Source organism: Sesamum indicum, linkage group LG4 (assembly GCF_000512975.1).
Source record: "Sesamum indicum cultivar Zhongzhi No. 13 linkage group LG4, S_indicum_v1.0, whole genome shotgun sequence".
NCBI lineage: Eukaryota > Viridiplantae > Streptophyta > Magnoliopsida > Lamiales > Pedaliaceae > Sesamum > Sesamum indicum.
Genome location: NC_026148.1, coordinates 9,869,060 through 9,896,237, shown reverse-complemented (window position 1 = coordinate 9,896,237; position 27,178 = coordinate 9,869,060). Strand labels below are relative to the sequence as shown.

Genomic DNA, 27,178 nt, shown 5'->3' with positions numbered 1-27,178 from the left:
ATTAGCACACAAAGAAGAAAGCAAACAACTTTTTAAATTCATAAACACAATCTAAGGAAACAATCTTTTCATCGTATCCAATAATGAAGTGGATCTCTGAATTTAACATGTGCTACCCTTCTCTAAATTTCGATTAGTATAGATGCATTTTTCTTTTTTTTACATTTTACAGCTTTTTCCTCTCATTTTATTTTGGTTGAGATGTGGTGGTTCATAGTTAATTCTCTTCTCACTCTTCAGGGTTTGCCAACAACTTTAAGCTCCAATACTTCAAGCTACATATTGTTTAATCAGTGTATATCTAGAGTTATCTGAGATTATTTGTCATTCATGGTGGATAACAACATCATCCACATGGAGGCTAGTAAATGTATACTTGCCTCCATTAGAAATCTGATCCTTGGGCTACTTCAGTTTCATTTCCAAATAAATTCTTATTTTCCAAAAGAGTGATTAAACCCATGAAGCCAGTTGAGACTCATTTGATGATGTATGCTCGGAGCAGTTACGGTAGCAACTATAGTTTATGTATGTAGCCAAAGAAACTAGATATTCTTCGTTCACCACTTTTTCTTAATGGAATAAAATAATGTGTATAAGATACTAAAATCAGAAGGAAATTTCCCTATGCAAAGTTACCGTGGTGATTAAAATGCAACATAGTTATGCATTTCCTCCTGATGAGTGAGTGTTGGTGTCAGTGTTTTTCACTTCATTAGCATCATGTTCAAATTCTCCACTCAATTAAGGACACCACCATGTCCCATTATTAAGTAATCCACCCAGTTTTCTAAGACGCATGAGCACATTTAATTTTCTGAGATACATGAAATGGTGTCAGATAAATACAATAAGCATGCCAACAAGATATAGATGAAGAGGTTAAAATACCTATAATTAGTAAGAGGAACAAAGTCAGCAAGCTTCCCACATCCTGATTCATCCTCAAGACCCTGCGTGTCGAGAGCAGCTCTCCAAACTTCTCCATCATTCCATACAACAGCATCTATAATAGGTCCTTTATCATCATAGCTCTGAAAGATATGACCATGATTAAAATTAAAACAGGTGAAATAATCTTGATTGAAGACAAAGATTGTAACAGGAAAACAATCTAGTATGAAAGAACATTACCTCAGCCTGCTTGCGCAGAAAGTCAACTCTACTTTGGAGATCTTCTCGTTTCCTTTTCAAGATTGTGTCATCAACCTTTGTGTGTTTCTACAAGTTGCATAATGGATCAGTAAAAAGCAAAATAAATTTTATAGAGAATCATTACGTTGGACGAAAACAAAATGTAGGTGCACATGCACATTAACTTTTAATAGTTTCATCATTTCTGGCACTTACATTATTTCTGACAGAACTTCATTACACTTGCAGTAGAAATTATTGATTAGAGATTAATTTGACTAATAAAAGTATAAAACCAGAAAGTTGCATATAGATTAGCTTTACATTCTCATCTGTAAATCATCTCTTTCCCGTGCAACCCATCGCTCTTCTCCCATCCCCAGACTATAAATACAGGGACAGGAAGGAGAAATCAAGAAAAGAAAACTCAATCTGCATGCATAATGCCCTCTCTCAAATCATTGTAACCATAATAATGCATGTTCAGGCTATAAATCTCAACTAAACATAAAAAAAGAAGGTCGAAATCGTAACTGCTTTGACCATAACCAAAAATTGACACCAACAACTTAATTGACCATGCCTAGTGTCTAGCAATTAAATGCCGGTGGACACAAGTGAAATCTCCAAATTCTACTTGCTGAAAGAAAAGGACTCATGAAGCTACTAAGGTGTGAAAGGCAAAACTATAAACTAGATAACTGAAAAAAAAAGCGTAACCTTTGGAAGTGCAGATAGAAGTAACAGAAACTTTTCTGCCCATTATTGGGCTGTATTCTGGAAATGTCTTCACCATAGGGCAAACCATTAACACTAAGACCAGGGTATTAATACCTTGTCAAATTCATCAAGTTGCTTTACAGCTTCAGCTATTGCTTCCTGATTTTTTTCATCCCACTTTTTCTTTCTCTCTTTCTGAAGAAAGCAGAAAGCAAAATAAGGGGAAATATAGAAAAAAGAATATTAAGTCAAACTCTTGGTCCATTTTGGAATTTTCACCAATAATCATAAGGGCTACCTTCAACCTATCTGTCAGAGTATTCGTGAAAAGCTCATAAACCAATTTACATCCGACATGCCATTCTCCTAATGGATTTTTCCATGACGAATTTACAACCAAAGAATTCCCTGATAAATGTTGCAAGTCCAGACAAAATAATTAAAAAAAAAAAAAAGGAAAATTGTCAGATGAATTTCCAGATCCAGCTTTTAAAGTCCAGGTAATGCCGAAACAAAGCTATATGTGCATCAAGAAAACACACCAGAAGTCCCACGGATGCACCCCTTATCATCTGCCTTCACAATGGTTGATGTATCAATATCTCCACTTCCAGTACTACCAAAGAATAAATCCAGAAAAATTACAATAGTTAGATAAATCTTTTGGATATTACTGAGAATTACATTAAGCAAGCACAAAGTCCCCAACACCAATCCCCACCCTTCCCCCTCCCACTACCCACCCCCCGGGAAATCAGACATGGAAATTACTATACATGCAAGAAGCATGAAAAGCCTATTGATTACATGCCATAAACACTAACACGCACAAGTCATAAAAAAAAAGCGAACTAATCAACTACATAACATTCGCACAAGACTCTTCGGAATTTGAAAAACTTCAATCTTTCCTATCCCCTCCCACAGTTCTCACCTATAGCTTCGTAATCATCACAAAGTTTCATTCACATACCAATCAATAACATCTAAAATTTTCGGCTTTCCTTCTGAAGTCACTTTCAGTCCCGCAGCTGCCGGGTCCACACCAGAATCTAATAAGTAGCATCAACAAGACACAAAGTAAACAAACAACTAAAACCAGTCATCGACAACCAAAATAAGTAAAATCATTACGAGAAACAATATTCAAGAACAGACCGAAAATGGCAATAACAACGCCGCGGCCGTCGTACTCGGGGTGCGCCTCAACGAACCGGTCGGCAGCGATCTCTTTCTTCGGCATGAGTGAAGCTAAAAACGTCGATTCGTTCAGCTTGAAATTACGCAAAGCTCCATTGTCCTCGCCAGACGGCATGGCCCTAGTTCTGAAACTATTACTAGTGTAGAAACGCTTAGAGACGGTGTCAGTGTATTTTCTCTCTCTAGCTGTTCTGGGGGGCTTGAGTGCAGTGATGAAGAGAGGCAGAGAGAGAAACGACAAGCGACAGTGGTGTGATTGGAAATTGATGACATTATAGTTACTATTATATACTGGGCTATGCATTGGGTGTAATGATTAGATAATTAATCGATTGTGCAGGGGTGTTTTGGGTACTTTAAGCGGGATGGGGATCCCAGCGTGGTGGCGGGAGGGAAGAGATTAGTAAGGGGGTTGTGGTGAGGATGGTTGTGCTGGCGGAGCTCTCTATGTTGATTGGTAAGAATTACCTTACCTATCCTTGCATGGAAATGTATTGACTAATTTGACCCACGTCTTGCGTATAGGAAATTGGGACCAGTTAAGGGCGAAGCCTGGCCCATTACAAAAAAGGAAAATTTATACTACCTACCCTTGAAATTTGATATAATTAAATATCAATATTATATAATTTAAAAAATTATATTTAATAATTCTAATATAGTTTTTTTATTTATCAGAATTTATCAAATTTAATAATATTAACAAAACAATTTAATAAAACTTCTATATATTTTCAATTGACTTGTAAGTGACTTATTGCAATCCAAACAGAAATTTTTCTGACCAAACTATCATTATACATCTTCACATGCAAATAAATTTGGGAAGGTATATTTCACCCTTATAACGGTAGTTTAATAAAAAATAATTTATTTGGCATGCAATAAGTCAATATTAAATCCATCAAGGGTAAATACGATTGCCATTCAAGTTTTTTACTAATATCAACAAATTCGATAGATTTTGACTAACGAATGAGTGTATCTATTATATGAAAATAACGTTTAGGGTATTAAATATACTTTTTCAAATCACATAAATTTTACAAGTAATTACATTAAATTTCAAAAAAAAATATTGTAGTTGTCCCTATTAAGAAAATAGCATATACATTCTGTATCGGCATTTAAATAGTTCAAGTTACTCATGAAATTGAAAACTTATATATGTAATTTCTTTCAACATCATGATATCATATGGTTTTGAAATTATCAAAGTATAATCATTTTATTTATGTTTTTTAAACTAAACGTACTAACTGAAAACTTATTGATGATTTATTAATGCTAAATCAATTATTACCGAGTAATATTTGTGCTTCGACCTTCCCATATGTAGGAAATCAGCCTTGTCCCAATTGAAATGAAATTAAAGATCGATGCTAAATATGGGAAATTTGTTGGAAAAAGTTCAGAAGTAAAAGGTAAGAACAAAAGAGTGAGCAGAGGGACGTAAAACCCCCACCAAAAGACAGATGCTAATAATAGCAGTGGAAGGGAAAATGTTCTCACCAGTTTCGTCTTGTAGCAACACTACCTGAAGTAGATTACTTCATTGCAGCATTGCTCTTATCGATTCTTTGTACTTGCCATACATGATATTTGTTAAATCTCTAATTAAATATTAAAAATTTGATATTCCTAATATAATAGTGAATGTATCTTAACAAGTTTGGAACGCAAACCAGATCTTACTTTTCTGTCGCGAGTTTTTCACATTTATACTTGTTGTAGTTCCTTCCCATAGCTCTGCTAACTCCTTTTTCATCCAAGAGAGGATGACTAATGGTTCTGATTCAATATCCGTTGAAATCAACTTTGTATATGATTGAAATGCACAAGCCACCGCAGCATTTCTCTCACCCCAACCCAAAATTTTGGAATTGTTTCGATATAAACATAATCTAGGACCGGTAGTGCAACTTAAATATTTACCAATTTATATCAAAAAACATAGGTTCAAATAGGCAGAGGATATCCCGTGATCATGTGACGACTGCAAAACATCCCTGTATTATCGATCTTGATGCCAAACTAAAAGTACGCATACTGCAAACAAGAGCTGACACCTCAACAACAGCCATTACCCCTACTATTAGCACTTCCATTGGCAAACAAGGCCCAAAGCTTATCAGAATAAAGCAGAAAGCACAAACATTGACTTGCACCCAGGATGGATCACAGGAATCATACTGTGTATCATTTATACAAGTCAAATTAGATGAATAGAGCTATAATTTAATGCAAAGCAAGAAAAAGATTGTGGCATAATTCAGTCCAACAGATGATAAAACAGATTGAAGCTAAATGTAATTGTGTTCTGATCAATTCTCATAAAATTCAGATTCAAAAATTTCACTCTAAAAGCTGAAAGGCAAAAATAGACAGTGACACACTTCATTTCTTCTTTTCACCACCTCCAGCAGCCCTGTGTAAATCCCAAAATCCAATTAGTGATACATAAGAAGAACAAAGTTATATTTAGCTCATATGCACATTAAAGGAGATAGTAACAAAATGCAGACAAGAAAGAATAAGATCAGAATAAAGAAAGACGAAAAGTTTCCAGCATCATCAACAGAGAACAAAGAAAAAGTGAATGATTAATCACCTCATCTTCCTGAGTGCACCGGCCATCTCCTCTCTCTTCCTCTTCGCCCTCTTATGGGTGCCCAATTTTCTCTTGGCCACCTTCAAGGCACGCTTGTCCTTGCCAACTTTAAGAAGTTCTGTGATCCTCTTCTCATAAGGTGCAAATCCAGCAACTTCTCTGATGAGGCTCCTTGCGAAATGCACTCTCTTGCTTGTTTTCTGCCATAGTTGACATGACAGATTATGAGGGTTACATAAAGAATTACAAAGATAAGCAGGAAAAGGAAAGAATGAAATATTGCGTACATGTGGACAACAGACATTTAAACATTATCATAAAATCTTGGCATCCACAATTATTCTTGCCTCAGATAAAACTAACAATCATTAACTAATAACTAAGGAACCCTCTACAACCACTATTCCTTACAAGACTTGAACTATCAGAATCAGGTCGCAGCATTTACGTTCATTTATCAAGCTCAGCCAATGGAATTGGAATAAATCTGATTTCAAATTCAAATGGGCACATCCAATTCCACTTTTTAAAGCTCCTATCGCTTGATACAGAATACTACGTAACTATACTTGACATAGTCATACTACCAGATGAACATACAATATCAAGAAATAAAGAACCCACGATTCAACTGGCCAAAAGATGAGTAACAATGTTTCAGTCTTGTTATGTCTACTACAACAAATAAATAAAAAAGGCGCCACAAACTCAAGCACTACATCCAAAGATTCATAGGTTAAAACAAACTAAAACTAAATGACCTGAGTATAATCAAAAACGAAAAAGAGAACATAATCCATCAAATCGAACAGGCAAAAGGAATATAACTTACGCCTTTCCTATCTGCAGGACGCGGTGCTAATTCCTTCGGGGTGACAACATGCCCTTTCTTCAACCCCACAAATAGCCCACTGTTCGGCTGCTTCGGAGCCATTACCTATGCCCAGACAAACAGAATGCAGCTTATTTTCTGCAAATATTATAATGCCATTTGAAATAAGCAAATTAGCTAACAGATAGCTCTACAATTTATACTAACAGAACACGATTATAACAGCGATAGTTTAGAAAACAAAAACCAACATAAGCTTCTGTACTTTTCAGGAACGCATCAAACCCAAAAAAGAATAGGAAAAGGACAACCATACAAACGCCACCTTCTATAAATTCAAAAATTTCTAAGAAAAAAATATTGACGCTTACAACCGTAGTATTCACGTCGGCTGACTATCCCTATGCATGTAAACCAAGGGTGGGCTTACCGTTCCTTCGATCCGTCCACAGTCTGCTGCTAATATCCGAGGCGAAGGGCAAAGAACGAATTAGGGTTTTGGATGAGTAATCGCTTTTATATGAGGTTGGGGTGAGGAGATGATTGCAATATGACGAATTGAGGAAGGGTAAAAATGGGAAATCGTGCACTGTTGTTCACCTATTTGGGCTTAGCTGGCTTGGGCCATCGAACAGTGTGTTCAGACTCCAGAAGGGCCAGGGTCCAGGTTTCAACTTGTTTGGGCCATATTTGTGTATTTTAAGATGTTTTTGCACAATATAAGTTTTGAGTGTATATATATATACACAATTATAATACAAAAATAATAATTTAATAATGAACAGTGAATAATACGTATTAAATTTGACATAAGTATTCATACCTCTATGGTGTTCATTATATGTAGCCTGTAGAGTAGGCAATGATAATGTTAAGAGCTGATATTAAAATTTATAGGCTCCGTTTATTTTGTGAAATGTCATTAATACGTGATAAAATTATAAATAATTAGTATAAATAGAATAAAATTCGGATTTTATTTATTTAGTTGGACATGATAACAAAGGTTTATTTATTAATTTATTGTAGAAAAAATAAGAATAATTGTAACTCGACCCCACCCCAAAGTAGGGTAGAATTGCAAAAATAGCACGAATCATTAGCTGAGCCAACGGCTCATACTACTTTTTTTTGTTTTAAATGCATGACTCATGCATTATTATACTTTTTCAAAAAATTTAGCCGAAATCGTAAGTGGCAGTAACAACTCCAACTTGTTAGTGGGATAAACGACTTCCCACGAAAGACTCAGCCTTAATTTTTTAAAATTTTAATTATTATTTACTTAAAAGATTGATTTAATTAATAATATTAGGATATCTATATTTAGTATTTTTATAATTAAAAGTATTTGATAAGTAAAATATATTTAATATTTTCAATTAAATAAGATTTTAAATTAAAAAAAATAACAACTAATAAATTTGTAAATTTATATTCCAAAAAGAAAAAATGCAATTAAGATTTAGTTTCAATATTTTGCCGTCTGTGACACCGCTTTTGACACATTATTTTGACATGAAGGAGTTTGGCTTTCTTTAATTCTTATTGAGTGCAGATTTGTTGTGGCCAGATCATTTGAAGTTCGATTCATGATATTAATATTTGGATCACGTCCTGATTAAATACAAACTATATGAATTTATAACGAGGTTGACTAGCCACAAGCACGTGCATTGCATCAAATTTGTATCCCAGGAAATACTAAACTCAAGCTCCTTCACATCAAACTAACATGTCTAGAAAGGATCGTAGACAACAAAATAATAAAATTAATATTTTATTATATTTTTTAAATATAATTGGAAATATTAAATATGTTTTATTTATTAATATTTTTTATTAATAATCTTCTTCTAGCTTTTTTCACAGACACGGGAGTTTTCATCTTCCCAACTCCTTACACCAGGGTAAATTTCATTTTTGTTACCTCAATTATATCACTTATTTAGATTTCATCCCTTATATTTTTCTTTCATTAGATTTAGTTTCTCGAATTTATAAATTTTATTATTTTTATCCTTTTTATTATTTATCCGTTAATTTTAACGAATTTGTGAATATATATATATATATATTATATTTTCTGTTATCAAAATGACTCAAACTACAACCTTGGTCGAATGAATAGGCGGTCTCACCACACCACAAAGTACATCAAATGGTGGTGTACTTGGTGAGGCCACCCATTTCTTCATGCAAGGCCATGATTTTGAATCATTTTGACAATGGGAGATGTTTTTCGTTAAATCTAACGGATCGATAATGGAAGAGATCATAATTAATGAAATCTATAAATTTAAGAGACTAAATTTGATGAGGGGAAACATGAGAAATGAAATATGGATAAACGGCATAGCTGAGAAATTAAAAATGATATTTACCTTGACACCACAATAATATACATCAAGAAAATATAAGGTTAAGAATATTGAAAAAAATCTAATTTATTATTTATTTGCTAAATAGTATATGCATATAGACATTATTTCTCTATAAATAAAAAAATGTCCGCATAGCCGTCCACATCGATTGAATTGCAAACCCTATTAAATAAATAATCAAATCGTCATATTTTGCCTTGTATTCTACTTGGTACTATAAAAATCAAGTTACCGTGGTTGTCAAAATAATTTTGAAGTTTCCCACAATTCTAGCATGAGGAAGCTTCTGGAGTAATGGACGCTTGAATTGGGACCCAATAGCAATTGAAATCTCTCCGTGTCCCCGTCCTTTCGGATCATTGCGCGAATCTTTAAAACCCAAATGATAGTATTTTGAGAAAATTATAAATTAAAATTTATTATAATCATAAATATTTTTTTATAAAATTAATTATTATATAACAAATATATTTTGCAATAAAAAATTATTATTAATTTAAAAAAATGTTCATAATTTTTTAAATTATATATAAGTAATTATAATTATAATAAATTTTATAAGAGTACGTTGTAATTTACTCTAATATATATATATTTTAAAATAATACAACGTTGTTTGCGTTCTAATATTTTTTAAAGTTTTGTTTGGTCAACGAATGGTAGCTACTTAGCTTATTAACATGATAATGAAAACATGTATCATGTGATATCTCTATTGACATAATAGCATAATTTATATGAAATAATAATTACAAATATTAGATTTAATTTCAGATAAATCAACAACACGATTTACAATGAAACATTAATGATGTATAATCTATACTTTAATATTTTGATATTTTTTAAAGTTGTGTTGAAATACGTACATGTCATCATTTTTTTTGCAACATTATAATTATATTTCTTAGCTAAATTTTATATACATGATTTTAAAAATATTATACTAATAATTTTTGAGAGATAATTATAATTTTATAAAAAATAAGAGATGTTTGTGTAGTTTTAATATAACCCCTCAATATAACTTACTACCCCGATTATTTTGCTTCAACAACACCACGAGTGGTTAGTTGAGTGGCTGTAGACTTGCAGCCAACTACCCCCCTCCCCATAATTTCCCTGATTTTGTCTTTTAATATTCCTTCAATCAATTAATCTTCTTCTCCAAACAGCTCATACATATTATTGCCAAGGGACAGAACTCCATCACCTGTCCCTTTATTGCTTGTTTCTTGCCCCCAAACAAGCAACAAAGCAGCTGGCCCTGACTGAAAATCAAGAAACTCTCAAGCACCCTGGATTTTCATGTGATTTTAGTGGATCAGTTTTGGATTCTGGTACTTGGGTTCTTTTGTTACTCTTTATGTAGTTGATAAATCAGTGTTTTTTGTTATCTTACCTTGTTTTATCCTATTTCGTTGCTGGTGAAGTTCGGTGTCAGAGTTAGAGTTCTTGGAGAGTGAGCACTGAATGAATTCTGTATTTGTTTGGCTTTTGAGGTTTTGGTTTGTTATTTTATCTGTATTTATGTTGTCGAAGTGGCGAATTTGAAGTATCCGCTTTGGTTTTGTTGCTGTATAAGGAAATCCCATCTCCCATGTTTCCATTTCCTGTCTGAGTTCGCTTGTATCTTCATAGAACCGAGTGATAACACCAGCTTCAGTCCTGCAGCATATGTTTCCTATCATTTGAATTAAGTTTTGGTGTTTGCCTGCATTTTTCTTGGATACTATAGAATTTGGGAATACTTAGAATCAGTTAAAATACATCCTTTTGTTCCTATAATGATGCTCGGATATTAGGCGGCAATGTCAATAATATGTGGGCTTCCCCTTCTCGAATGTGTGTACTGCCTAGCATGTGCTAGATGGGCGTGGAAACGGTGTTTGCACACCGCGGGCCACGATAGTGAGACATGGGGCCTTGCCACAGCTGAAGAGTTTGAACCTGTTCCTAGGCTTTGTCGATACATATTAGCCGTCTATGAGGACGATCTAAGAAACCCACTTTGGGAACCTCCTCGAGGATATGGAATTGATCCAGATTGCTTAATTATGAAAAAGAATTACGAGGATACACTGGGACGAGCTCCCCCGTACTTGTTGTATCTTGATCATGACCATGCCGATATAGTTCTTGCCATAAGGGGCCTTAATCTGGCAAAGGAGAGTGACTATGCAGTTTTGCTGGATAACAAGCTGGGGAAAAGGAAATTTGATGGAGGGTATGTCCACAATGGGCTGTTGAAAGCGGCTGGCTGCGTTTTAAATGCAGAGTGCGACATTTTGAAGGAACTGGTTGAGAAATACCCCAATTATACATTGACTTTCACAGGGCATTCCCTAGGGTCAGGTGTGGCAGCATTGTTGACAATGGTGGTGGTGCAGAATCGTGATAGATTGGGGAATATCGACAGGAAGAGGGTAAGGTGCTTTGCTATTGCACCTGCCAGGTGCATGTCACTTAATTTGGCTGTGAGATATGCTGACGTCATCAACTCTATTGTCCTTCAGGCAAGTTGCTAATATAGTTTCTCTGTGCAATTTTGTTTCACTTACAGGTTATAGAAGCATCTATTTACTTTGTATTGGATCTTCCAGAGGCATAAATGGTGACATGAATACCGTATGTTTCCATGCTGAATTTAATGATATTCTTCCATTATATGTGGGCATAATGGTTTGGTTTACATAGCTAGTGGAGCTAGATAATTAGCATGTTTACCAATTGATAAGAGTCATTGTCAAATTCCCAGTCATCCAGTTTTACTTTTATTCCTAACCCCTGTCTGAACGATTGGCAATGGAAAGTAAAACTCGGTGTAGCGAAATTGCCTGATGAGTTTTTATCACCTGTTACGAATTGTCATGAATCTTAAAGATAAAGAATACTACAACTATGCTTCAAATAGGCCTTCTGTTATCTGAATGTCTTCTATCAGACTTTTCTATGTGGTTCTAACGTTTCTGAGACAAAGGAAATAAAATGACAATAGCATTCTCCTCTTTAGTCTTGTTTTGCATATTCTCATTTAATGGTTGTCATTTTCATATTAGAGGCCTTTTGAGCTTTGAGCATCTTATGATCCGAGCCATATATTGCTTTTAGTTGGGAAACTGCAAAGCATTTTTCTTGCTGGCTTCCTCAATTTATCTGCTGTCATATATGTCATGGCATGGAAACTTTGAGATGTTAGAGAGTCTAGAAAAATAAAGGTGAAAGTTCTATTAAAGGAAGAACAAGCTTTACTTTCAGTCATATGCAAGGTAGCAAGTTGATCTTGTTCTTGGGATTCTTGGACTTCAATTGATCTGAGAGTCAGATGCTGAATTCAGATGATAGTGATAACGATGACGTTCCATGTGGTGTTTGTTGTTACTGTATGTTAAGCGGCGATAGTTTCACATAGCAAAAATAGGTGAAGAGAAATCAATTTTGTTCATTATTTTTTCTCATCTCGTCGTATATGGATACGTTGGACCTCCTTGCTTCATAAGAAACATTCACATGAAAACATGCTCTACAGGCCCAAAATTTTTAGATTTAACAGGACATGTTCTTTACTGAAACAGGACGATTTTTTGCCTCGAACAGCCACCCCGCTGGAGGACATATTCAAGTCTCTTTTCTGGTAAAAAAAATTGTTACTTGTATTTCAATGTACACCTATTTTCTTGCAATGTAATGGACTTTTTCTGTTTACACAATACACATTTACCTTCTGGACAGTCTGCCATGTTTATTATGCCTGAGGTGTATGAGAGATACATGCATACCAGAGGAGAAAATGCTGAAAGATCCAAGAAGGTTATATGCACCTGGTCGCCTTTATCACATTGTCGAGCGTAAACCTTTCAGGTAAATGAAGAATATTCATTGCCCTTTTGCATGGTTATACAAATGTAGCTCGGGCTCAAATGCTCCTTTTAAGTTAGAATTACTGGGAGCAAGTTTATGATTCCCTTAAATGGCATAGTCAAACATTTATCCATCAATTCCCCAAGAATGTTATACTTGGTAGGAATTGAGGGACTCTAACTGTGCCTCTGTTCATTCATACGGCCACAGTAAGACTTTCTGATGGTCATAGCTAAAAATTAAGGTTATGCGAGTTTACCTTGTATAACGGAAAAAACAGGTTCTTGTTTATATTAATGATTGATCATCCCATAATTACGATATCCCTTTTTTTGGCTATAGATGTGGAAGATTTCCTCCAGTTGTGAAGACAGCAGTGCCGGTGGATGGAAGATTTGAGCATATAGTTCTCTCATGTAATGCCACTTCTGATCACGCCATCATTTGGATAGAGAGAGAAGCTGAAAGGGCTCTGGAAGTAAGTCGTCTTGCCTCCATTTCAACAGTTGTAGTCTTGTCTGCTGAAACATTACTAGCCGAAACTTGTTATTTTAGTCGCTACATTAAAAAGATGATCCTTATGAAAATACAGCTGATGAGAGAGAGAGATCACACATTGGAAATTCCAGCACAACAGAGGATGGAGAGACAGGAGACATTAGAAAAAGAGCACAGCAAGGAGTACAAGGCTGCTCTACGCAGAGCCGTTTCTTTGGCTGTTCCCCATGCGTTTTCACCATCACAGTATGGAACGTTTGATGAAAAAGATGACGAAGATTCCCAGCAGTCAGCAGGTGATTGTTCAACAGGATCATCAGCAAAGAGCAAGAGTGTAGAAAGTTGGGATGAACTCATCGAGCGCCTTTTTGAGAGGGACGAGTCCGGCAACATGGTGCTGGAAAAACCACTCATTGTTGACTGATAGCTGTAATGTATCACACCCAACCAGAACATTATTCTTTCATTCAATTGTGCTGTGTTTGTAGTCTTTCTTCTTATTATATCAGTGTTCAGAACTACATGTATGGATAGAGCATTATAGATACCATAATCAAGCATATTCAAGTCCTAGGGACAAATAAGTAGGATAATAGAAATTATTTGGTGATTGTAGATGAATGTGAAGTTCTCATATATTTAAATAATATGATGATTTTGGAATTTAAAGCACTTGTTATGGATATAGCAGCATAGAATCTGTATTTACATAATCAATTATTTAATTCTTGAGTAATGATTTCGTATTCTATTAGCGCATGGATGTTTATTTATTTATTGATTAATTATTAAACACAAAAAGTTAAATCAATTTTTTTAAAAAAAATTATTTCAAAATTATTTTTATGTTTATTTTTTTCATAATTAATTATGCAAGCGTTCAACTGCAAGCCTAAGAATTTTATATTTTCTTGGAAAGGAAATAAGAGTGAATAATGCAATTCCAAATATTTGGTGTGGAAAGAGAAAAAGCAAAAGAAGTTTTGTGAACTGAAATGCAAAGAATGAAAGTGAAAGGATCCAATTGCAAATACCGACACCAGGTTCCACTCTGTCCCTGTCTGTCTCAAATTAATTGACTAAATTACCCTTTTTGCAATTTCAAAGATGGGAGAGCCATTGGAGAGACGCGCCCCAGAGGGTACATTTTGAAAACCAAAAATAAAATACCTAACGGCTACTTTCTTCCATTATCGTAGTTCATACTTCTCTCATCTCCGCTCTCCCTCTAACAGTGCAGACAGAGAAATTTATCTAGAATTTTTTTCATACCTCCTGTAATGGCAGAAACCAACAACGTAAAACCGAATCGGTGCTTCAACCCCGCTAGAAAAGTGCGAATAATTGGGAAAATCAGGGGTTTTACAGACAAGGAATCTGAATCCGAGAGCAAAGATTCAAAGCCATGGATCACTGTCAAAAAACCGCAAGAGGATGGCTCATCTGAGAAATATGCAGTCTTTCTAGATGCTCAATCGACCAGGTATTTTTTTTTCTTTTGTTTTATCATTTGATTCTTTGATATATGAAGAATTTTGGTTAACTTGTTTTGGAGGTACTTTTTGGGAATTTTCATTTAGTTTTCTGCTCGGTTTCTTGGGATGAAGGTCCGAACTTTCTTGATCTATATGAAATTAGTCTGAACTTTTTTTATTGATGTTAAGGGAATACTGAGCTTAATCAGGTATTTCGTCCTTTAAGTTGGAAATTGAATTCTATGATAGTGATTGCATCCCAACTTGGTTTAGAAAGGAAATTAGTCAGAATAATAGTTGATTGGAGTTATGGGTTTTTTCTATTATTTATTTAAGGGATTTTAAAGATGGTCTTCAGTGCCTTGAGCCTTATAAAGACTTTGTGTGTGAATAGGAATAAGCGTCTGCTTTAATAGTAATTTCTGAATTGTCCATATGGCTTTAATTGTAAATTTTATTAGTATACTGAATAGAATCTCTTTTGGGCGGTCTTCTGTTTTTTTCCGGTCATTTAATTGTTAGCATCTTTAAGTATGTGGGGAAATAATACTCAAGTGTTTAATTGGATGGAGCTGGATTATTGATTTTTGAGCATGAAATGAGTCTGATTTTTTGGTTTGCGGCCATGTATTAGTCGAAAGGATGGGTATGAGCTCGATTATTGCTCTGAACAAGATGAAGAAATTGGTGAAATATACTCAAGAGAGATAAAACCCCTGGTCTCGGACATCTTTGATGGCCGAAATGCATCAGTCATTGCTTTTGGGGCAAGGGGAAGTGGCAAAACATACACCATCCAGGTTTTCTTCTTTTCATCTATGCAAAAGGCACTTCTGTCGTTACTAGTGAAGTATATGTGCGCTTGACCTCCTACCCATTGTAGGGATCTCTTGAGAAACCAGGTTTGGCAGTCTTGGCAATGTCTGAAATCCTTTCAAAAGCAAGAGAATTACAGAAGTCAGTTTCGGTGTCCCTCTATGAACTATCACATGATCAGGCATACGATCTGTTGAATCCTAGGCATCCCGCTGTCCAAGTACTGGAAGATGCTAATGGCAAAATCAACCTCAAAGGACTTTCTCAGGTAAGAAAATATGATTATATTTCCCCAAACAAATAGGATTTTCTGAAGTAAAAGCATATGCCTTTTTCATCTGCCTTTATTACTCATGTTGGTTCTCTGTAATGTCTTTCATAGGTCTCTGTGAAATCTATCTCGGAATTTCATAATATATACTTTAGTCAGGGTAATTTACAGAATAGTCAAAAGGTACAAACGCATCAACCACGCAGCCACAGGGGCTTGATGGTGCATATATCATCTGAAGAAGACTCACTAAAGACCAAGCTGGTGAACAAGATTAATTTTGTTGATTTAGCAGGTTTTTAACTCGTGAAATCTTCATCTTCATCTCCATTTGATAATTATACCCATACTTCTAATGACTTAAATAATTGTTTACTTAATTTTGTCTTCAATGTAATCTTATAGGCTACGAGGACCCCAAAAAAAGTAGCAGAGATGGAATCACACCTGCTGAGAGTAATTGGATAAATAAGTCACTTTATGCAATACTAAATGTTGTTAGTGCCATTAACGCGAGTGAGATTCGAGTGCCATATCGGGAAAGTAAACTCACTCGAATCTTACAAGACTCCCTTGCTGGCTCAAGTCATGTATTGCTTGTCACTTGCTTGGTATGACTTTTCGGAATTTTACTAGTTGTATTTGTATCAATCATTTGTTTAGCCATCTTAAGTTCTTTATAACCTAAAAGTTGTATTAATTCTTTCTTAATTTTCTGCTGGATGCAGAATCCTGTCTTTTGCCAAGACTCTCTTAGCTCAATAAGTTTGGTTTCTCGGTCATGTCGAAGCACAAGGCAAGTATTGACAGACTCCACTAATAGAATTAGTAGTTTAGCAAAAGCGAAGGTGTCTTCGTCATTGAAAAGTGGGAAAACAATGTCTACTTCCTTGAGTGTGAAAAAGCAGGTTGGTCGCAGTCAACTCTCTTCGGCCAATCAGGCTAGTTCCATCTTGAAGGGAAGGTAAAACTACTTTCATCTTACATTTTCATCTGAGGTAGAAGGAAATTAAGTTGGAGTTTCTATTGATATTTGTCTACCTTTTTTCTTCAAGGAAACTCTTCGGTGAAGAAAAAGTTGTCACCCCTAAGCAGGTATCCTTTCTAAAATCATCCAATTTATCAAATACATATTATTCCATTTTATCCTCCATATTTCTGTTTTTCATATGTACATATCTGGTTGTGTTATTGTGGAGATGATCATTTGAAGTTTTTCCAGTTTTTATAACTTCCTTTCAGGCTTTTTACCTTTTTTGAGTGACAGAATCCATAGCACATGTTGTAGTAAATTAGATTTTACTGCCTCAAAGAGGCCCACAGTCCATCCAATTAAAGATTCATTAAAAATAAAATGCAGTTGAGATGCCAGTCTGAAGATACTTCAGCCCAGAAGTCCAAAATTCTTCCAAATCTTGCTTTAATTGTTGCACCATTTTCTCTGGAAGAGGTATGCAAGCTCTAAATAAAGTTATCTTGGTGAGTTCTGCATAACTTTCAGCAATATCACTTGATGATGCTGTTATTCTTATTGCAAATACTACAGGTTCCACTGGATAAATCTAATTCACAATGTAGTCCAATGATAGAACCCGCCGAAGATGTTAATTTTGAAGGACCTGGATCTCAATCTTTGTTTGAGTTGCAGAATACTTTGTTGCCAAGTGCTCATAGCGCTGCTACGATGACAGAAATGGTAATTAGTTACAATGTCAATGGCCTGAAAACGAGATGCTTAAATATTACTTTTAATAGAGAATTGTAATTTTATATGTCCGGATATCAATTAGCTTTTGGGACCAAGAGCACTTTCTTTTTTCCCCTCAGGAGGCTTCTCTTCAAAGTGGGATCTATCACCTAAGATCTACTCCGAGTGCTAATTCAGATGCAATATGTGAAGCAAACAATCCTGTACACAAGAAGAACGATGCATCCCCGCCACTAAGTGAAAGAATTAGAGAAATATCTAACAACTTAAAGACATTATGTGCATCAAGTCCATTGACGATTAAGATGCCAGAGGAGGCAACTGCATCATACAGTAGTCAACTATGCTACAACGATATTGTGGAACCAAAAACTCCGGCTATGGAACTTAGCATTGCAAGATGTTGTAGCCCTCCGGGTAATTTCAGCAATCGCGGTTCCGGGGTTAAGGTATATGACAATACTACAACATACTTTATACGACTGAGATTTATGAATGTCTTACTAAATAAGTATTTCCTTGTTATGGCAGCATTCTCTTGTTCGTGAGTATCTCAGCTTTTTGAATTCCGCCAACAAGTAAGTGAAAATACTAAGTGTTTTCCATCTTCATCACCACAGCCTTTTGGTTCAATGTATTTGTAACATGGCTGCCATTTACTTTTAACATTACTTTAGGAAACTGCGAATAAGACGAATAGTTTGCAATTGACAATATGCACAGCCTATAAGTTTAACTTATGAAAATTTGATCACTAGTTTCTTCTGAATATGAGCTCAATTTTTTGCCATTCGATATCTAGGATGTTTCTTTGATATAGGTACAAGTTATTAAATATTTTTCTTGTTTTTATTTTCAGAGAAGAGTTGAAAAGCCTGAAGGTATGTTAATCTTTTCAAGTCACATATTGCTGGCATTTCTGTCAACACAATGGCGTCTCATATCATGCACTTATACAGGGTATTGGAGAGAAGAGAGCTACATATATTCTTGAACTTCGTGAAGGATCTCCTGAACCATTCAAGACTGTAAGGAATTATGTTTTGCAGTACTACTCTTTTTTGGGGCATGGTCATTTCTCAATTTTAATGTTTGGTCTGACATTTAACCAGTCTACTATTTGCTCTACAGCTTGATGATTTGCAGGACATCGGCCTTTCAGCAAAGCAGGTATGTTAATGTGTTTTATGTTTATGCAATGAGGCCTGGCTCAAGTAACAATGGTTTCATTTCCGAAGACTTTTAACAATTATGAGGTCTTTAGGTCAAGCTCCGACAGAGATGTGTGTGTTGTATTTGTTTACAGTTAAAATCTTAGTTTATCCATCCTCCTTGATGTTGAGCTCTGCCTCATGATTATTCGTTATGCTTACTTAGTTATTGATAAGCATTATTGGTAATTGTTGAAACTTGATTCACCGATATAGTTGTTGCTATAGAAAGTTCTTGCTTTACCTGCAGATCAAAGGCATGATGAAACAGGTGGCTGGAGATCTTTTCAATTAGATAACCCAATAGTTCGCCTGGCAACCTGAAGTTGCTACTCATATCCCCCTCCCCCTCTCTGCTTGTTCCCCTCTCGCGCTCTTCCTACTATTTAATTCTTGTTATGGTTGTATGTCCCCCCACCCTACTCCTTGATTCTTGTTATGGTTGTATCTTGACAAGATAACCTGTAATCCTTTGATTAATGTATGTCCATACTGTATCCAAGTTTCTTAACTGCGATTTGCCGATTTGCTATGTCACTATGATGATTCTTGGTTGTATTAAGACCTCGAGAAATGCTATAATTATTACTGGACAATAGGGGAAAATGAAAGGTCAAGTGGCAGGTTAAAATAGTTGGAACCAGAAATCTTAGATAAGGGTGTTGGGTGAAAACCCTCCAATAGTGAGCTCAAATAATAAACCTTCATTTAACTAAACAAAGGATCGTGGTTATGAAAAACCCTTAATATTACAAATCAATGTACAATAGTATTAATAGATACTTACAGATTTACAAAAGACAATAATAGATAAATGAGAACAGAATATCAGGTTCAGATGCCAGATCTGGTGACAGATAGCCCACAGCTATCAAGGCTGGCAATGATACACCGATTGTAAAAATCCAAATTGCATGACTAAGGAACTTGTCCATAGAGGCCACACAAATCACTAAACAGCTACCAAGGCTCAATCACATAGACTCAAATCAACCACTTGGGTTTCCACTTAGGTGATAGTTCACGAAAAATACTTTTAGCAAAATAGGGAAAAAGGATTTTGTTTTTGTCTATCCTTCTCACCAGAAGCAATTGGGAAACAATTATAGGAGGAACCATTGATGACGGTGAAAGAGAAGAACGGCAAAAGGAGAAATTGAGAGGAGAAGACGACGACGAAGATTACAGAGAGCGAAGGGAGATGGAGACGAGGAGGTGAGAGAGTGAGGGAGACTTAGGTTTAGGGTTACAACTGTAGAAGAGGAAAGAATTAATATAACAGTATTCGGGTCGAGTCAATGAGTTAGGCTGAGCCAAAGAGTGGACCAAAGAGGTTAGACCAAAGAGGTGAGTGGGCTGACATCCAAGGGTGTGGGCTTGGGTGGTGTGGGATGGGCCTACCAGTGGGTCATGGGCTACAATTTTACTAATATTTTCCATTTTGGACCAAGACCCAAATGAGGAAACTAAGTCCAAGATCATATATGGCTTTCATCATTGCCAGTTCGTTTGGATAGAACCTGCAGAACATAAGAGAGACACTTGCACACATATATGTTAGAAAGTGAAAAGAACAGTATTGGCAAACCATGTATACTTATTCGGAAATCTCTTAAGTGATTATATTTGCATCTTCTTTATTCTTTTCTTGTTTTGGCTTTTTACAGTCTTTTGTAAAATGCCGTTTTTCTCCACAATTATAACATCTTCGTTTCCTACGTTTTTCATCCCTAGTTCTAGACTTAGACCTACTATGACTTCTATGTTTATATTTAGAATACCTATTTTTGGTTATTCCCCTAACATAATTTACTTCATTTTGAACTTGATTAGATAAATTAGTTTTAAGATCCATTCTTTACTTTTTAAACCATTAATTACAGTATCTAAATTTACATTATCTCTACCATATTTTATAGCAGCTTTTACATCACTATAAGTTTCAGGAATAGCAATTAGAAGAACAATGGGGGAATAATCATTAATATTTTTATCTCCAGTCAACTTAATATCTTGGATCAATTTTATAATATCATCCAATTTTTTCTCAATGTTTTAGACAAATCTAGTTTGTAACGGAAAAATTTTTCAAGTAAAAACAGTTTATTGGGTAAGGAAGTTTCAATATATAATTTCTCTAACTTATTCCACAAATCTTTTGCTAGATCTTGTTTTCCAACTTTTCTTAGAATTGTATCAAAAAAATTTAAAATGATAGAAGAATAAGCATATTCATCATTTTTCAATCTTTTTTCTTCAGAAACATTTTCAGGATATCTACCATCAATGGCTTTAAAATTTTTTTGTTGAATTAAAATCCTTTCGTCTTTTGTTGCCAAATAGAGAAATTAAATTTTTCATTAAAGGGTTGCAGATTATAACCAGCTATGAAAATACAGAAATAACAACAATAAATGTAGCAAGATATTAATGAGGCAGAATAACAATTGAGACAAAATGTCACTGATACAGAATAAAATTAACAGAATAATTTTACAGGGGACTTCAGCTTAACATCAAGTAGATACCTGACAGCCTCAAGGGCTCGACCAAGTGAGGAATAAGCAAGGGATCAGTCTTGGTTGAGGAAAAGAATAAGTACTAAGCAATAAAATAATGCACTAAACAGAAATATAATGCACTGATCGAAAAATATTTCAAGCACTTAGCAAACCCACAAAGCAGTATTTTGTGCACTAAGCAATATGAGAGAAATTATCCACACAACAATATTAAAAATTTGCACACAACGAGAAAACTTCAGAATATCATATTTTGTTAAAAGAAACCAACACTAGGTTAATTTTTTGAACTAAGCAATTTTTTGCACAAAGCGGTTAATATCAGAACTTTAGAAAAATAATTTTAAAAAATATCGCAAATTTCAAAAAATAACCACATAGCTATTTTTTGCATAGAACACATAACAAGATATTTGTAGTAGGATTAAAGTTAGGAAAGTAAGGAACGATCTTACCAGTCACTAGAAGAAAAGAACCCGAAGCTCTGATACCATTGTTGTGTGAAAATCCTCAAGTAGTAAGACAAATAATAAACCATAATTTAACTATTACAGAGGATCATGGGTTATGAAAACTCCTTAATATTACAAATCAATATTATAAAAATATTAACAGATATTTACGGATTTACAGAAGAAAATAATAGATAAATGAGAACAGAAAAATGTTAGGCTCAAAGTCCAGATCTAGTGACGGGTAGCCCACAGCCACCAAGGTCGATAACCACACACTGGTTGCAAAAATCCAAATCGCACCACTAAGGAACTCGTCCGCAAAGGGCCACACAACCACCAAGACTCAATCACATAGACCCAAATTAACCACTTGGATATTCATTTAGGAGATAATTCACAAAGAACACTGTTAGCAAGATAGGAGAAAGGGAAAGAAGGTTTTTGTTTTGTCACCAGAAGCAATTGGGGATTATTTATAGGGACAAGTCATTGATGAGGTGAGATAGAAGAATTGGAAAGGGAGAAATCGAGATGAGAAGAAGGTGGCGAAGATTACAAAGAGTGAAGGGAGTTGGAGATGAGGAGGAGAAAGAGTGAGGATGACTTAGGTTTAGGGTTACAACTACAGAAAAGGGAAGAATAAATATAACAACATTCGGGTCGGATCAACAAGTTGAGTGGAGCCAAATAGTGGACAAAGAGATGAGTAGGCTGCCATCCAAGGGTGTGGCCTTGGGTGGTGTGACTGAGCCTATCAGTGGGTTATGGGCCACAATTTTATGAACAAAGGTCCTAAAAAATTATAGCCAAAGGATGTCTCCAAAATAGTAATAATAATAGTATTAGAAGAGATGAGGAGAGGTACAAACACTTGTTCCTTCTACGTCCACACTCCCATAAGTGTTTGAGAATTTATAGGTGAGATTTCCAACTCACCTTATAATGAGTGGCAAATGGATGTTGAATAGATTGCTAGGAGATGGAGGGGACCACCTAGTAAATGCTGCATATCGAGGTTTACTAGTTTTGTTGATCTATCACATTTAATCGAAGAGAAATTTACGTAACTTTCAACAATAATTTACAGATCCCTGAATTGGTTGCTCACATTATTCTTGAGCAAATTCGATAAACTTGTGAGCTTACAACATGCACCTAACTTGGAGTTAATAACTACATACATATTATGAAGGATAACTTGGTATGGAGCAGATTGAGTAGTTTGTTGGTTAGTCTTGCTATAGATTGATAAATGAACGTATTATTGTATTTCACATTGTATCGCTTTTCTTTTAATCTTAATTTAAGTTATATTTACCCAAATAATAATAATAATAATAATGTCAATTTCAATTTTTAGGGAAGGCAATTTTGGAAAAGGCGAAAAAACAAATTGGAAAGAAAAAGAAAAGGTTGATTCTGGGAAAAGAAAGTGAAAGAAAGCACATTCTTTGGAATTTGTAGCTTTTTCAGTTAACTTTTCCCTATATATCTTAATCATGTGCAGTTGAAATTAATTATAAATAGCTGGGTCGATGGCTTCATCGCAAAACAACAAACAGGTAGTGTGCAATACTTTCTTTTTGTCAAAAGATCAAAAGAAAAGGTGGGCAGCTCAGACCACTAATTTTCCTACTCACCACGACTTTGGTAAACTCCCTTCACCCAATTTAACCTTCTTTACACGCCCACATACTGAGAAAAATCAAACACATTGATGAGCTTGTTATAGGAGAATTCAAGGAGAGATGGGAAGTGAAGGAGAAAGCAGTGAGTTCAACTCACCGATATATGTGGCTGTGGGGAGGAATGTGAAGGAGGGCAAGTCGTTGCTGACCTGGGCGGTGGAGAATTTTGATGGGAGAAATATTTGCCTTGTGCATGTTCATCAGCCCACGAATTTGGTCTCACTCTGTGAGTTCATTACTTCGTTTTCAATTCTGGTTTTGCTCATGTTATGTGTCTCTGAATTTTAGTTGTTTCTACTCCGAATTTGGTGTTGCTGGGAATTCTGGGTAGTTTTTGTAATTGATTGTTGGGTATCTGTTTCTCAATCTCTGAGTTATGACAGGTGAATGATTTTGCTTGAGTTGGTGTTTATGTGTGTTTTGTGGGAGGGGAAGGAGGTGAGTGGGTGGGGGTTTGGCTGGGCTAGCTTCTCTCGTCTTGAGTTCTCTTCTTTGATGAGTATTTGGAAGGTTGTATATTGTCCTTAGAAGGATCAAAACTTCATTTTCCTTTATTATCACTATGATTTTCCAAATCATTGGAGGTCTTTTCCTGACTAAATTGTTGGCGGTAGCCTCTGCTTGTAGGATTTAGCATATACTTTTGATCCTTATGGAATCGGCGATACATAATGTTTCTTTACAGCAAATAGTAAATGTAAACTATGAAATAATCCTCGTACAAGCTTAAACTATAGTTCCATTATGTTTCTGTTATCATTAATGAACTTGACAGCATGGAGGCACTTTTCTTGGGCATGACGAGGGATCGACATGGATGACTTAATTTTATGGTTGTAATGTTTGTGTAACCATGTCATTTCTGAGAATATCCATGAGTTTTCTTTGATGTTCTCGTGAGACTGTTCTCCCAAATGTTGAAGTACTTTTCACATAGTGGAAGTTTCAAATACCTTCCTCATCTTTCCACTCTAATTATTGGAAAAAATGTAGTACCTGAATCATACTGCATCCTTTTTTTATTCTTTAGTTTCTTCTTCTTCTTCTTGTATGTGCACATTTAATTGCTACGACAATTGGGACCATTCATTACATTGAGTTGATAGCACCTTTCTTTTCCTTATGTTTACAGTGAATGGGAAGTTGTCAGCTGGCAAACTTAAAAATCATGTGGTTAAGGCATGCCAGGAATTTGAACGCTTAAAGAAGCAAAAGCTTATGAACCAGTATCTGCTCTTCCTATCCCAAATGGGGGTAACTATTTTCTTTGCTTATCATCTTGCATTTTATAATAACTTGGAAAGCAATTTAATATGTCAGAAATATCCATACAGATGCATAAAGCATGTTAAAAAATGACCAGCTTTAACTGTTCAATGGTCTTTCATCTTATTTTAACAGTGCTTAGTCTTCTATAGTAATCTTGCAACTAATGGATTTTCTTGAAAGTGTTATGAATTTGTTTGAGCTGCCTTTGAAAGAGCTCATTTGCTTGATACTTCTACAGAAGCAGGCTGATACAATTTGGATAGAAATGAAAAATATTGAGAAAGGGATTCTACAAGTTATAACTCAGCATAGCATAAGACGGCTCATCATGGGAGCTGGAGCTGAGACATTCGAGTCAAAGTACGCTGAAAAATTTGTGTTATTATAACTATTATTGGCTTCTTAGATAAATCATTTTTTACTAAGACTGTGTGTATAGCTGTTGCATGTGATATCAAGTTCCATCCCCTGAATGATGCGATGTAGGATTTCAACTTCGCTTCTGCTTTCGAATGAGAAGAATTGTCGAAGTTAGTGTAGCATGGTGTGTAGCAAAGGAAGTTTGAGAGAAAGAGTGGAGTAAAATGAAAATTAGTATATTTAGTTGAGGATGATCATTTTGTGGATGCTAAAAAGAACATAAATCTTAGTATTTATTGGATGCTGGGAGAGACAATTCAATTATTTGAGTTCAAAGAGTTTCAGTAGTGGCGGCATGCTGTGAGCTACATCTTTACTCACCACTGTTGTATCCTGGACATTGCAGCATTGAAATAACTTTGTATTCCGAACGACCAGTGCCAAGTCATTGATGGATGGATCAACTTTTTAAATTGTCAAGTTCTATGACCCCCATTATGAAGTATAAAACTAATGCTTATTCCAGTAGGTGGTGACTTTTATTTACTGATATTGACTCATCTAGGTTGCAGGATATTGTCAGAGACCAACTCCACTAAAGCTATGGTTGTCTCCCAGCAGGCTCCAATATCATGTCATATTTGGTTTGTTTCCCAAGGGCGCCTCATATATGCAAGGTGCGAAAATCTGATGATCTGTGGATAACAATTGAATTGTTTTGATGTGTTTTATCAATTAAAAAGTTGTAGAATTTATTCAAAGGCATATATATATATATATTTAAAATAAAGATATTGGACGGAGAGAAGGTCTGATATTATTCTTCACCCTCTTTGGATGCATCCATTTGGGCACTCTTATTCCATTGCTGAGTTCAAAGTTATATGTGCATTCAATGATCCTTGTTTTAAATATCAAACTTCACAGCCATAGTTGACCTTCTGATAAATTAAGTTACCCTATCTTTAACTTCTGAGCTTTATAAAGATTTGTGTTTATTTTAGCCCTAGTACCTATACATTTCTGATATTAAATATTCAGTTGGAAGATCAAATGGTGTTTGTCTCTTGATGCTTTTTCTATTTTATTTTGCTATAAATTCCTGGAAGTCCTTTTATGTCTTGCTGAAAGGTTAGTATATTGTTTCCTGTAGAAGGAGGATTTTACTAACAAACTGACATTTCATTTTCTTGGTTAGGCCGGTGGGCTTTGATTCTCATTTAACTACTACTACTGTGATATTGTCGCCTTCAACAAGTAGTGGTGGCACAATATTAGCACGTGATTCCAAGGAAAACATGGATGTTGGTGCAGCAAATGTCCAGTATTTTGAGCGCCCAAATGGATCAATAGACGATGTAGTAAGCACTATGAGTCCAAGCGCTCTAACAGTAGGCCAGACAGGTGGAGGTGGTTCACCTTCACCTTTAAAAGTAGAGCGTCCCGAGTATTTAACATGTTCATCGTCTAATACTTCGCTGGTATGTTAATTTGTAAATGGAGAATTATTTAGCATGCCCTAGTAGGATTTCAAGTGATTTAAGTCGTGGAGGATTTATAGACCATCTGGGTGAATGTGTAAATGGTGATGGATTTAACTAACAATTTCAGATTTATAATAATACTAGCGCATATAGCTTCTTCACAGATCTGAAGACTGAAATTAGGCGGTAATTATTCAACTCTATGCACTTGAAGGGATTTGTTCGCACTTATTAATAGTATAAGTTCTGATGGGGCCATGGAACTTGACATTAACAATCTGGGTGGTAATGTAATTTGGTCTATATTTTGAATTTGACTTGAAAATATTCCAGGATTCTGAATTCAAAGACGAAGAAACTTGTGACCTGTGCAATAAACTCGAGCACACTATGATAGATGCGGAGAACTCTAAGCATAGAACATTTGCAGAATCATTGAGGTGGTGGAGAGCTGAAGAAGATGCCGCAGAGGCCATGCAAAAGGTAAATACAGAATACAGGGTTCTCCATTGGTATCTTTTCACATATTCTCAGCCATGTATTCTCCTGCTGTTACTGTTTCATATTGAAGCCTCTTGTACTGTTATGATTCATATCTCTGAAGATTTTGTAAAAAGAAGCGATGCGATGCACACTGACATAGGCTTGATCTCTGCTCCTTGTCAGCAGTGGAGCCAGA

General features: G+C 35.3%; 5 protein-coding genes across 14 annotated transcripts in view; 3 read left to right on the top strand and 2 right to left on the bottom strand.

Annotated features, from left to right (window-relative positions):
- The window catches only part of LOC105160468 (tripeptidyl-peptidase 2), a 17,146-nt gene extending 13,677 nt beyond the window's left edge, over positions 1 to 3,469 (bottom strand). For 2 of the 4 annotated variants that reach the window (XM_011077853.2, XM_011077854.2), the window contains exons 1-7: positions 3,013 to 3,468; positions 2,828 to 2,906; positions 2,397 to 2,470; positions 2,153 to 2,262; positions 1,969 to 2,049; positions 1,135 to 1,221; positions 892 to 1,034 (exon numbers count right to left, since the gene is read on the bottom strand). In XM_011077853.2, coding sequence (XP_011076155.1) covers positions 892 to 1,034; positions 1,135 to 1,221; positions 1,969 to 2,049; positions 2,153 to 2,262; positions 2,397 to 2,470; positions 2,828 to 2,906; positions 3,013 to 3,358 — 920 coding nt within the window. In that variant the 5' untranslated portion in view covers positions 3,359 to 3,468. Of the gene's footprint in view, positions 1 to 891; positions 1,035 to 1,134; positions 1,222 to 1,968; positions 2,050 to 2,152; positions 2,263 to 2,396; positions 2,471 to 2,827; positions 2,907 to 3,012 lie in introns of all 4 variants that reach the window. The other 2 variants (XM_011077852.2, XM_011077855.2) reach the window with 2 other exon arrangements.
- Positions 5,162 to 7,045, bottom strand: LOC105160467 (60S ribosomal protein L36-2-like). Of its 2 annotated transcripts, none has more exons than XM_011077851.2 (4): positions 6,928 to 7,045; positions 6,498 to 6,602; positions 5,666 to 5,865; positions 5,162 to 5,482 (listed from the first exon to the last, which is right to left on the bottom strand). In XM_011077851.2, the coding sequence occupies exons 2-4, from the start codon at positions 6,597 to 6,599 to the stop codon at positions 5,452 to 5,454; spliced, it is 333 nt and encodes a 110-aa protein (XP_011076153.1). In that variant the 5' UTR covers positions 6,600 to 6,602; positions 6,928 to 7,045; the 3' UTR covers positions 5,162 to 5,451. The 2 variants fall into 2 exon arrangements, with proteins under 2 accessions (XP_011076153.1, XP_011076152.1); XM_011077850.2 differs by having other exon boundaries at positions 6,498 to 6,635; positions 6,928 to 7,042.
- Positions 9,956 to 13,903, top strand: LOC105160466. Its single transcript, XM_011077849.2, has 5 exons — positions 9,956 to 11,397; positions 12,457 to 12,515; positions 12,614 to 12,742; positions 13,085 to 13,220; positions 13,335 to 13,903. The coding sequence occupies exons 1-5, from the start codon at positions 10,693 to 10,695 to the stop codon at positions 13,662 to 13,664; spliced, it is 1,359 nt and encodes a 452-aa protein (XP_011076151.1). The 5' UTR covers positions 9,956 to 10,692; the 3' UTR covers positions 13,665 to 13,903.
- On the top strand, positions 14,369 to 19,220 carry LOC105160465 (kinesin-like protein KIN-10C). Its single transcript, XM_011077848.2, has 15 exons — positions 14,369 to 14,723; positions 15,350 to 15,515; positions 15,599 to 15,799; positions 15,914 to 16,097; positions 16,208 to 16,413; positions 16,531 to 16,766; positions 16,858 to 16,897; positions 17,163 to 17,252; positions 17,349 to 17,498; positions 17,630 to 17,959; positions 18,042 to 18,088; positions 18,370 to 18,391; positions 18,470 to 18,538; positions 18,642 to 18,680; positions 18,972 to 19,220. The coding sequence occupies exons 1-15, from the start codon at positions 14,521 to 14,523 to the stop codon at positions 19,014 to 19,016; spliced, it is 2,028 nt and encodes a 675-aa protein (XP_011076150.1). The 5' UTR covers positions 14,369 to 14,520; the 3' UTR covers positions 19,017 to 19,220.
- The window catches only part of LOC105160464 (U-box domain-containing protein 32), a 6,133-nt gene continuing 2,152 nt past the window's right edge, over positions 23,198 to 27,178 (top strand). Inside the window, exons 1-7 of one of the 6 annotated variants that reach the window (XM_011077843.2) lie at positions 23,198 to 23,348; positions 23,431 to 23,612; positions 24,519 to 24,640; positions 24,894 to 25,015; positions 25,588 to 25,692; positions 26,214 to 26,496; positions 26,833 to 26,982. In XM_011077843.2, coding sequence (XP_011076145.1) covers positions 23,447 to 23,612; positions 24,519 to 24,640; positions 24,894 to 25,015; positions 25,588 to 25,692; positions 26,214 to 26,496; positions 26,833 to 26,982 — 948 coding nt within the window. In that variant the 5' untranslated portion in view covers positions 23,198 to 23,348; positions 23,431 to 23,446. Of the gene's footprint in view, positions 23,613 to 24,518; positions 24,641 to 24,893; positions 25,016 to 25,580; positions 25,693 to 26,213; positions 26,497 to 26,832; positions 26,983 to 27,178 lie in introns of those variants that run through there. The other 5 variants (XM_020693426.1, XM_011077846.2, XM_020693428.1 and 2 more) reach the window with 5 other exon arrangements.

Excerpts from the sequence above, each read along its gene's own strand:
- LOC105160465 (XM_011077848.2), top strand. The coding sequence starts at position 14,521 with ATGGCAGAAACCAACAACGTAAAACCGAATCGGTGCTTCAACCCCGCT. Across the intron at positions 17,253-17,348 it reads CACCATTTTCTCTGGAAGAG|GTTCCACTGGATAAATCTAA; the intron begins GTATGCAAGCTC and ends CAAATACTACAG. Across the intron at positions 17,960-18,041 it reads ATCGCGGTTCCGGGGTTAAG|CATTCTCTTGTTCGTGAGTA; the intron begins GTATATGACAAT and ends TTGTTATGGCAG.
- LOC105160466 (XM_011077849.2), top strand. The coding sequence starts at position 10,693 with ATGTCAATAATATGTGGGCTTCCCCTTCTCGAATGTGTGTACTGCCTA. Across the intron at positions 12,516-12,613 it reads ATATTCAAGTCTCTTTTCTG|TCTGCCATGTTTATTATGCC; the intron begins GTAAAAAAAATT and ends CCTTCTGGACAG. Across the intron at positions 12,743-13,084 it reads GTCGAGCGTAAACCTTTCAG|ATGTGGAAGATTTCCTCCAG; the intron begins GTAAATGAAGAA and ends TTTTGGCTATAG.
- LOC105160467 (XM_011077851.2), bottom strand. The coding sequence starts at position 6,599 with ATGGCTCCGAAGCAGCCGAACAGTGGGCTATTTGTGGGGTTGAAGAAA. Across the intron at positions 5,866-6,497 it reads GTCCTGCAGATAGGAAAGGC|AAAACAAGCAAGAGAGTGCA; the intron begins GTAAGTTATATT and ends CAACTATGGCAG. Across the intron at positions 5,483-5,665 it reads GGTGCACTCAGGAAGATGAG|GGCTGCTGGAGGTGGTGAAA; the intron begins GTGATTAATCAT and ends GGATTTACACAG.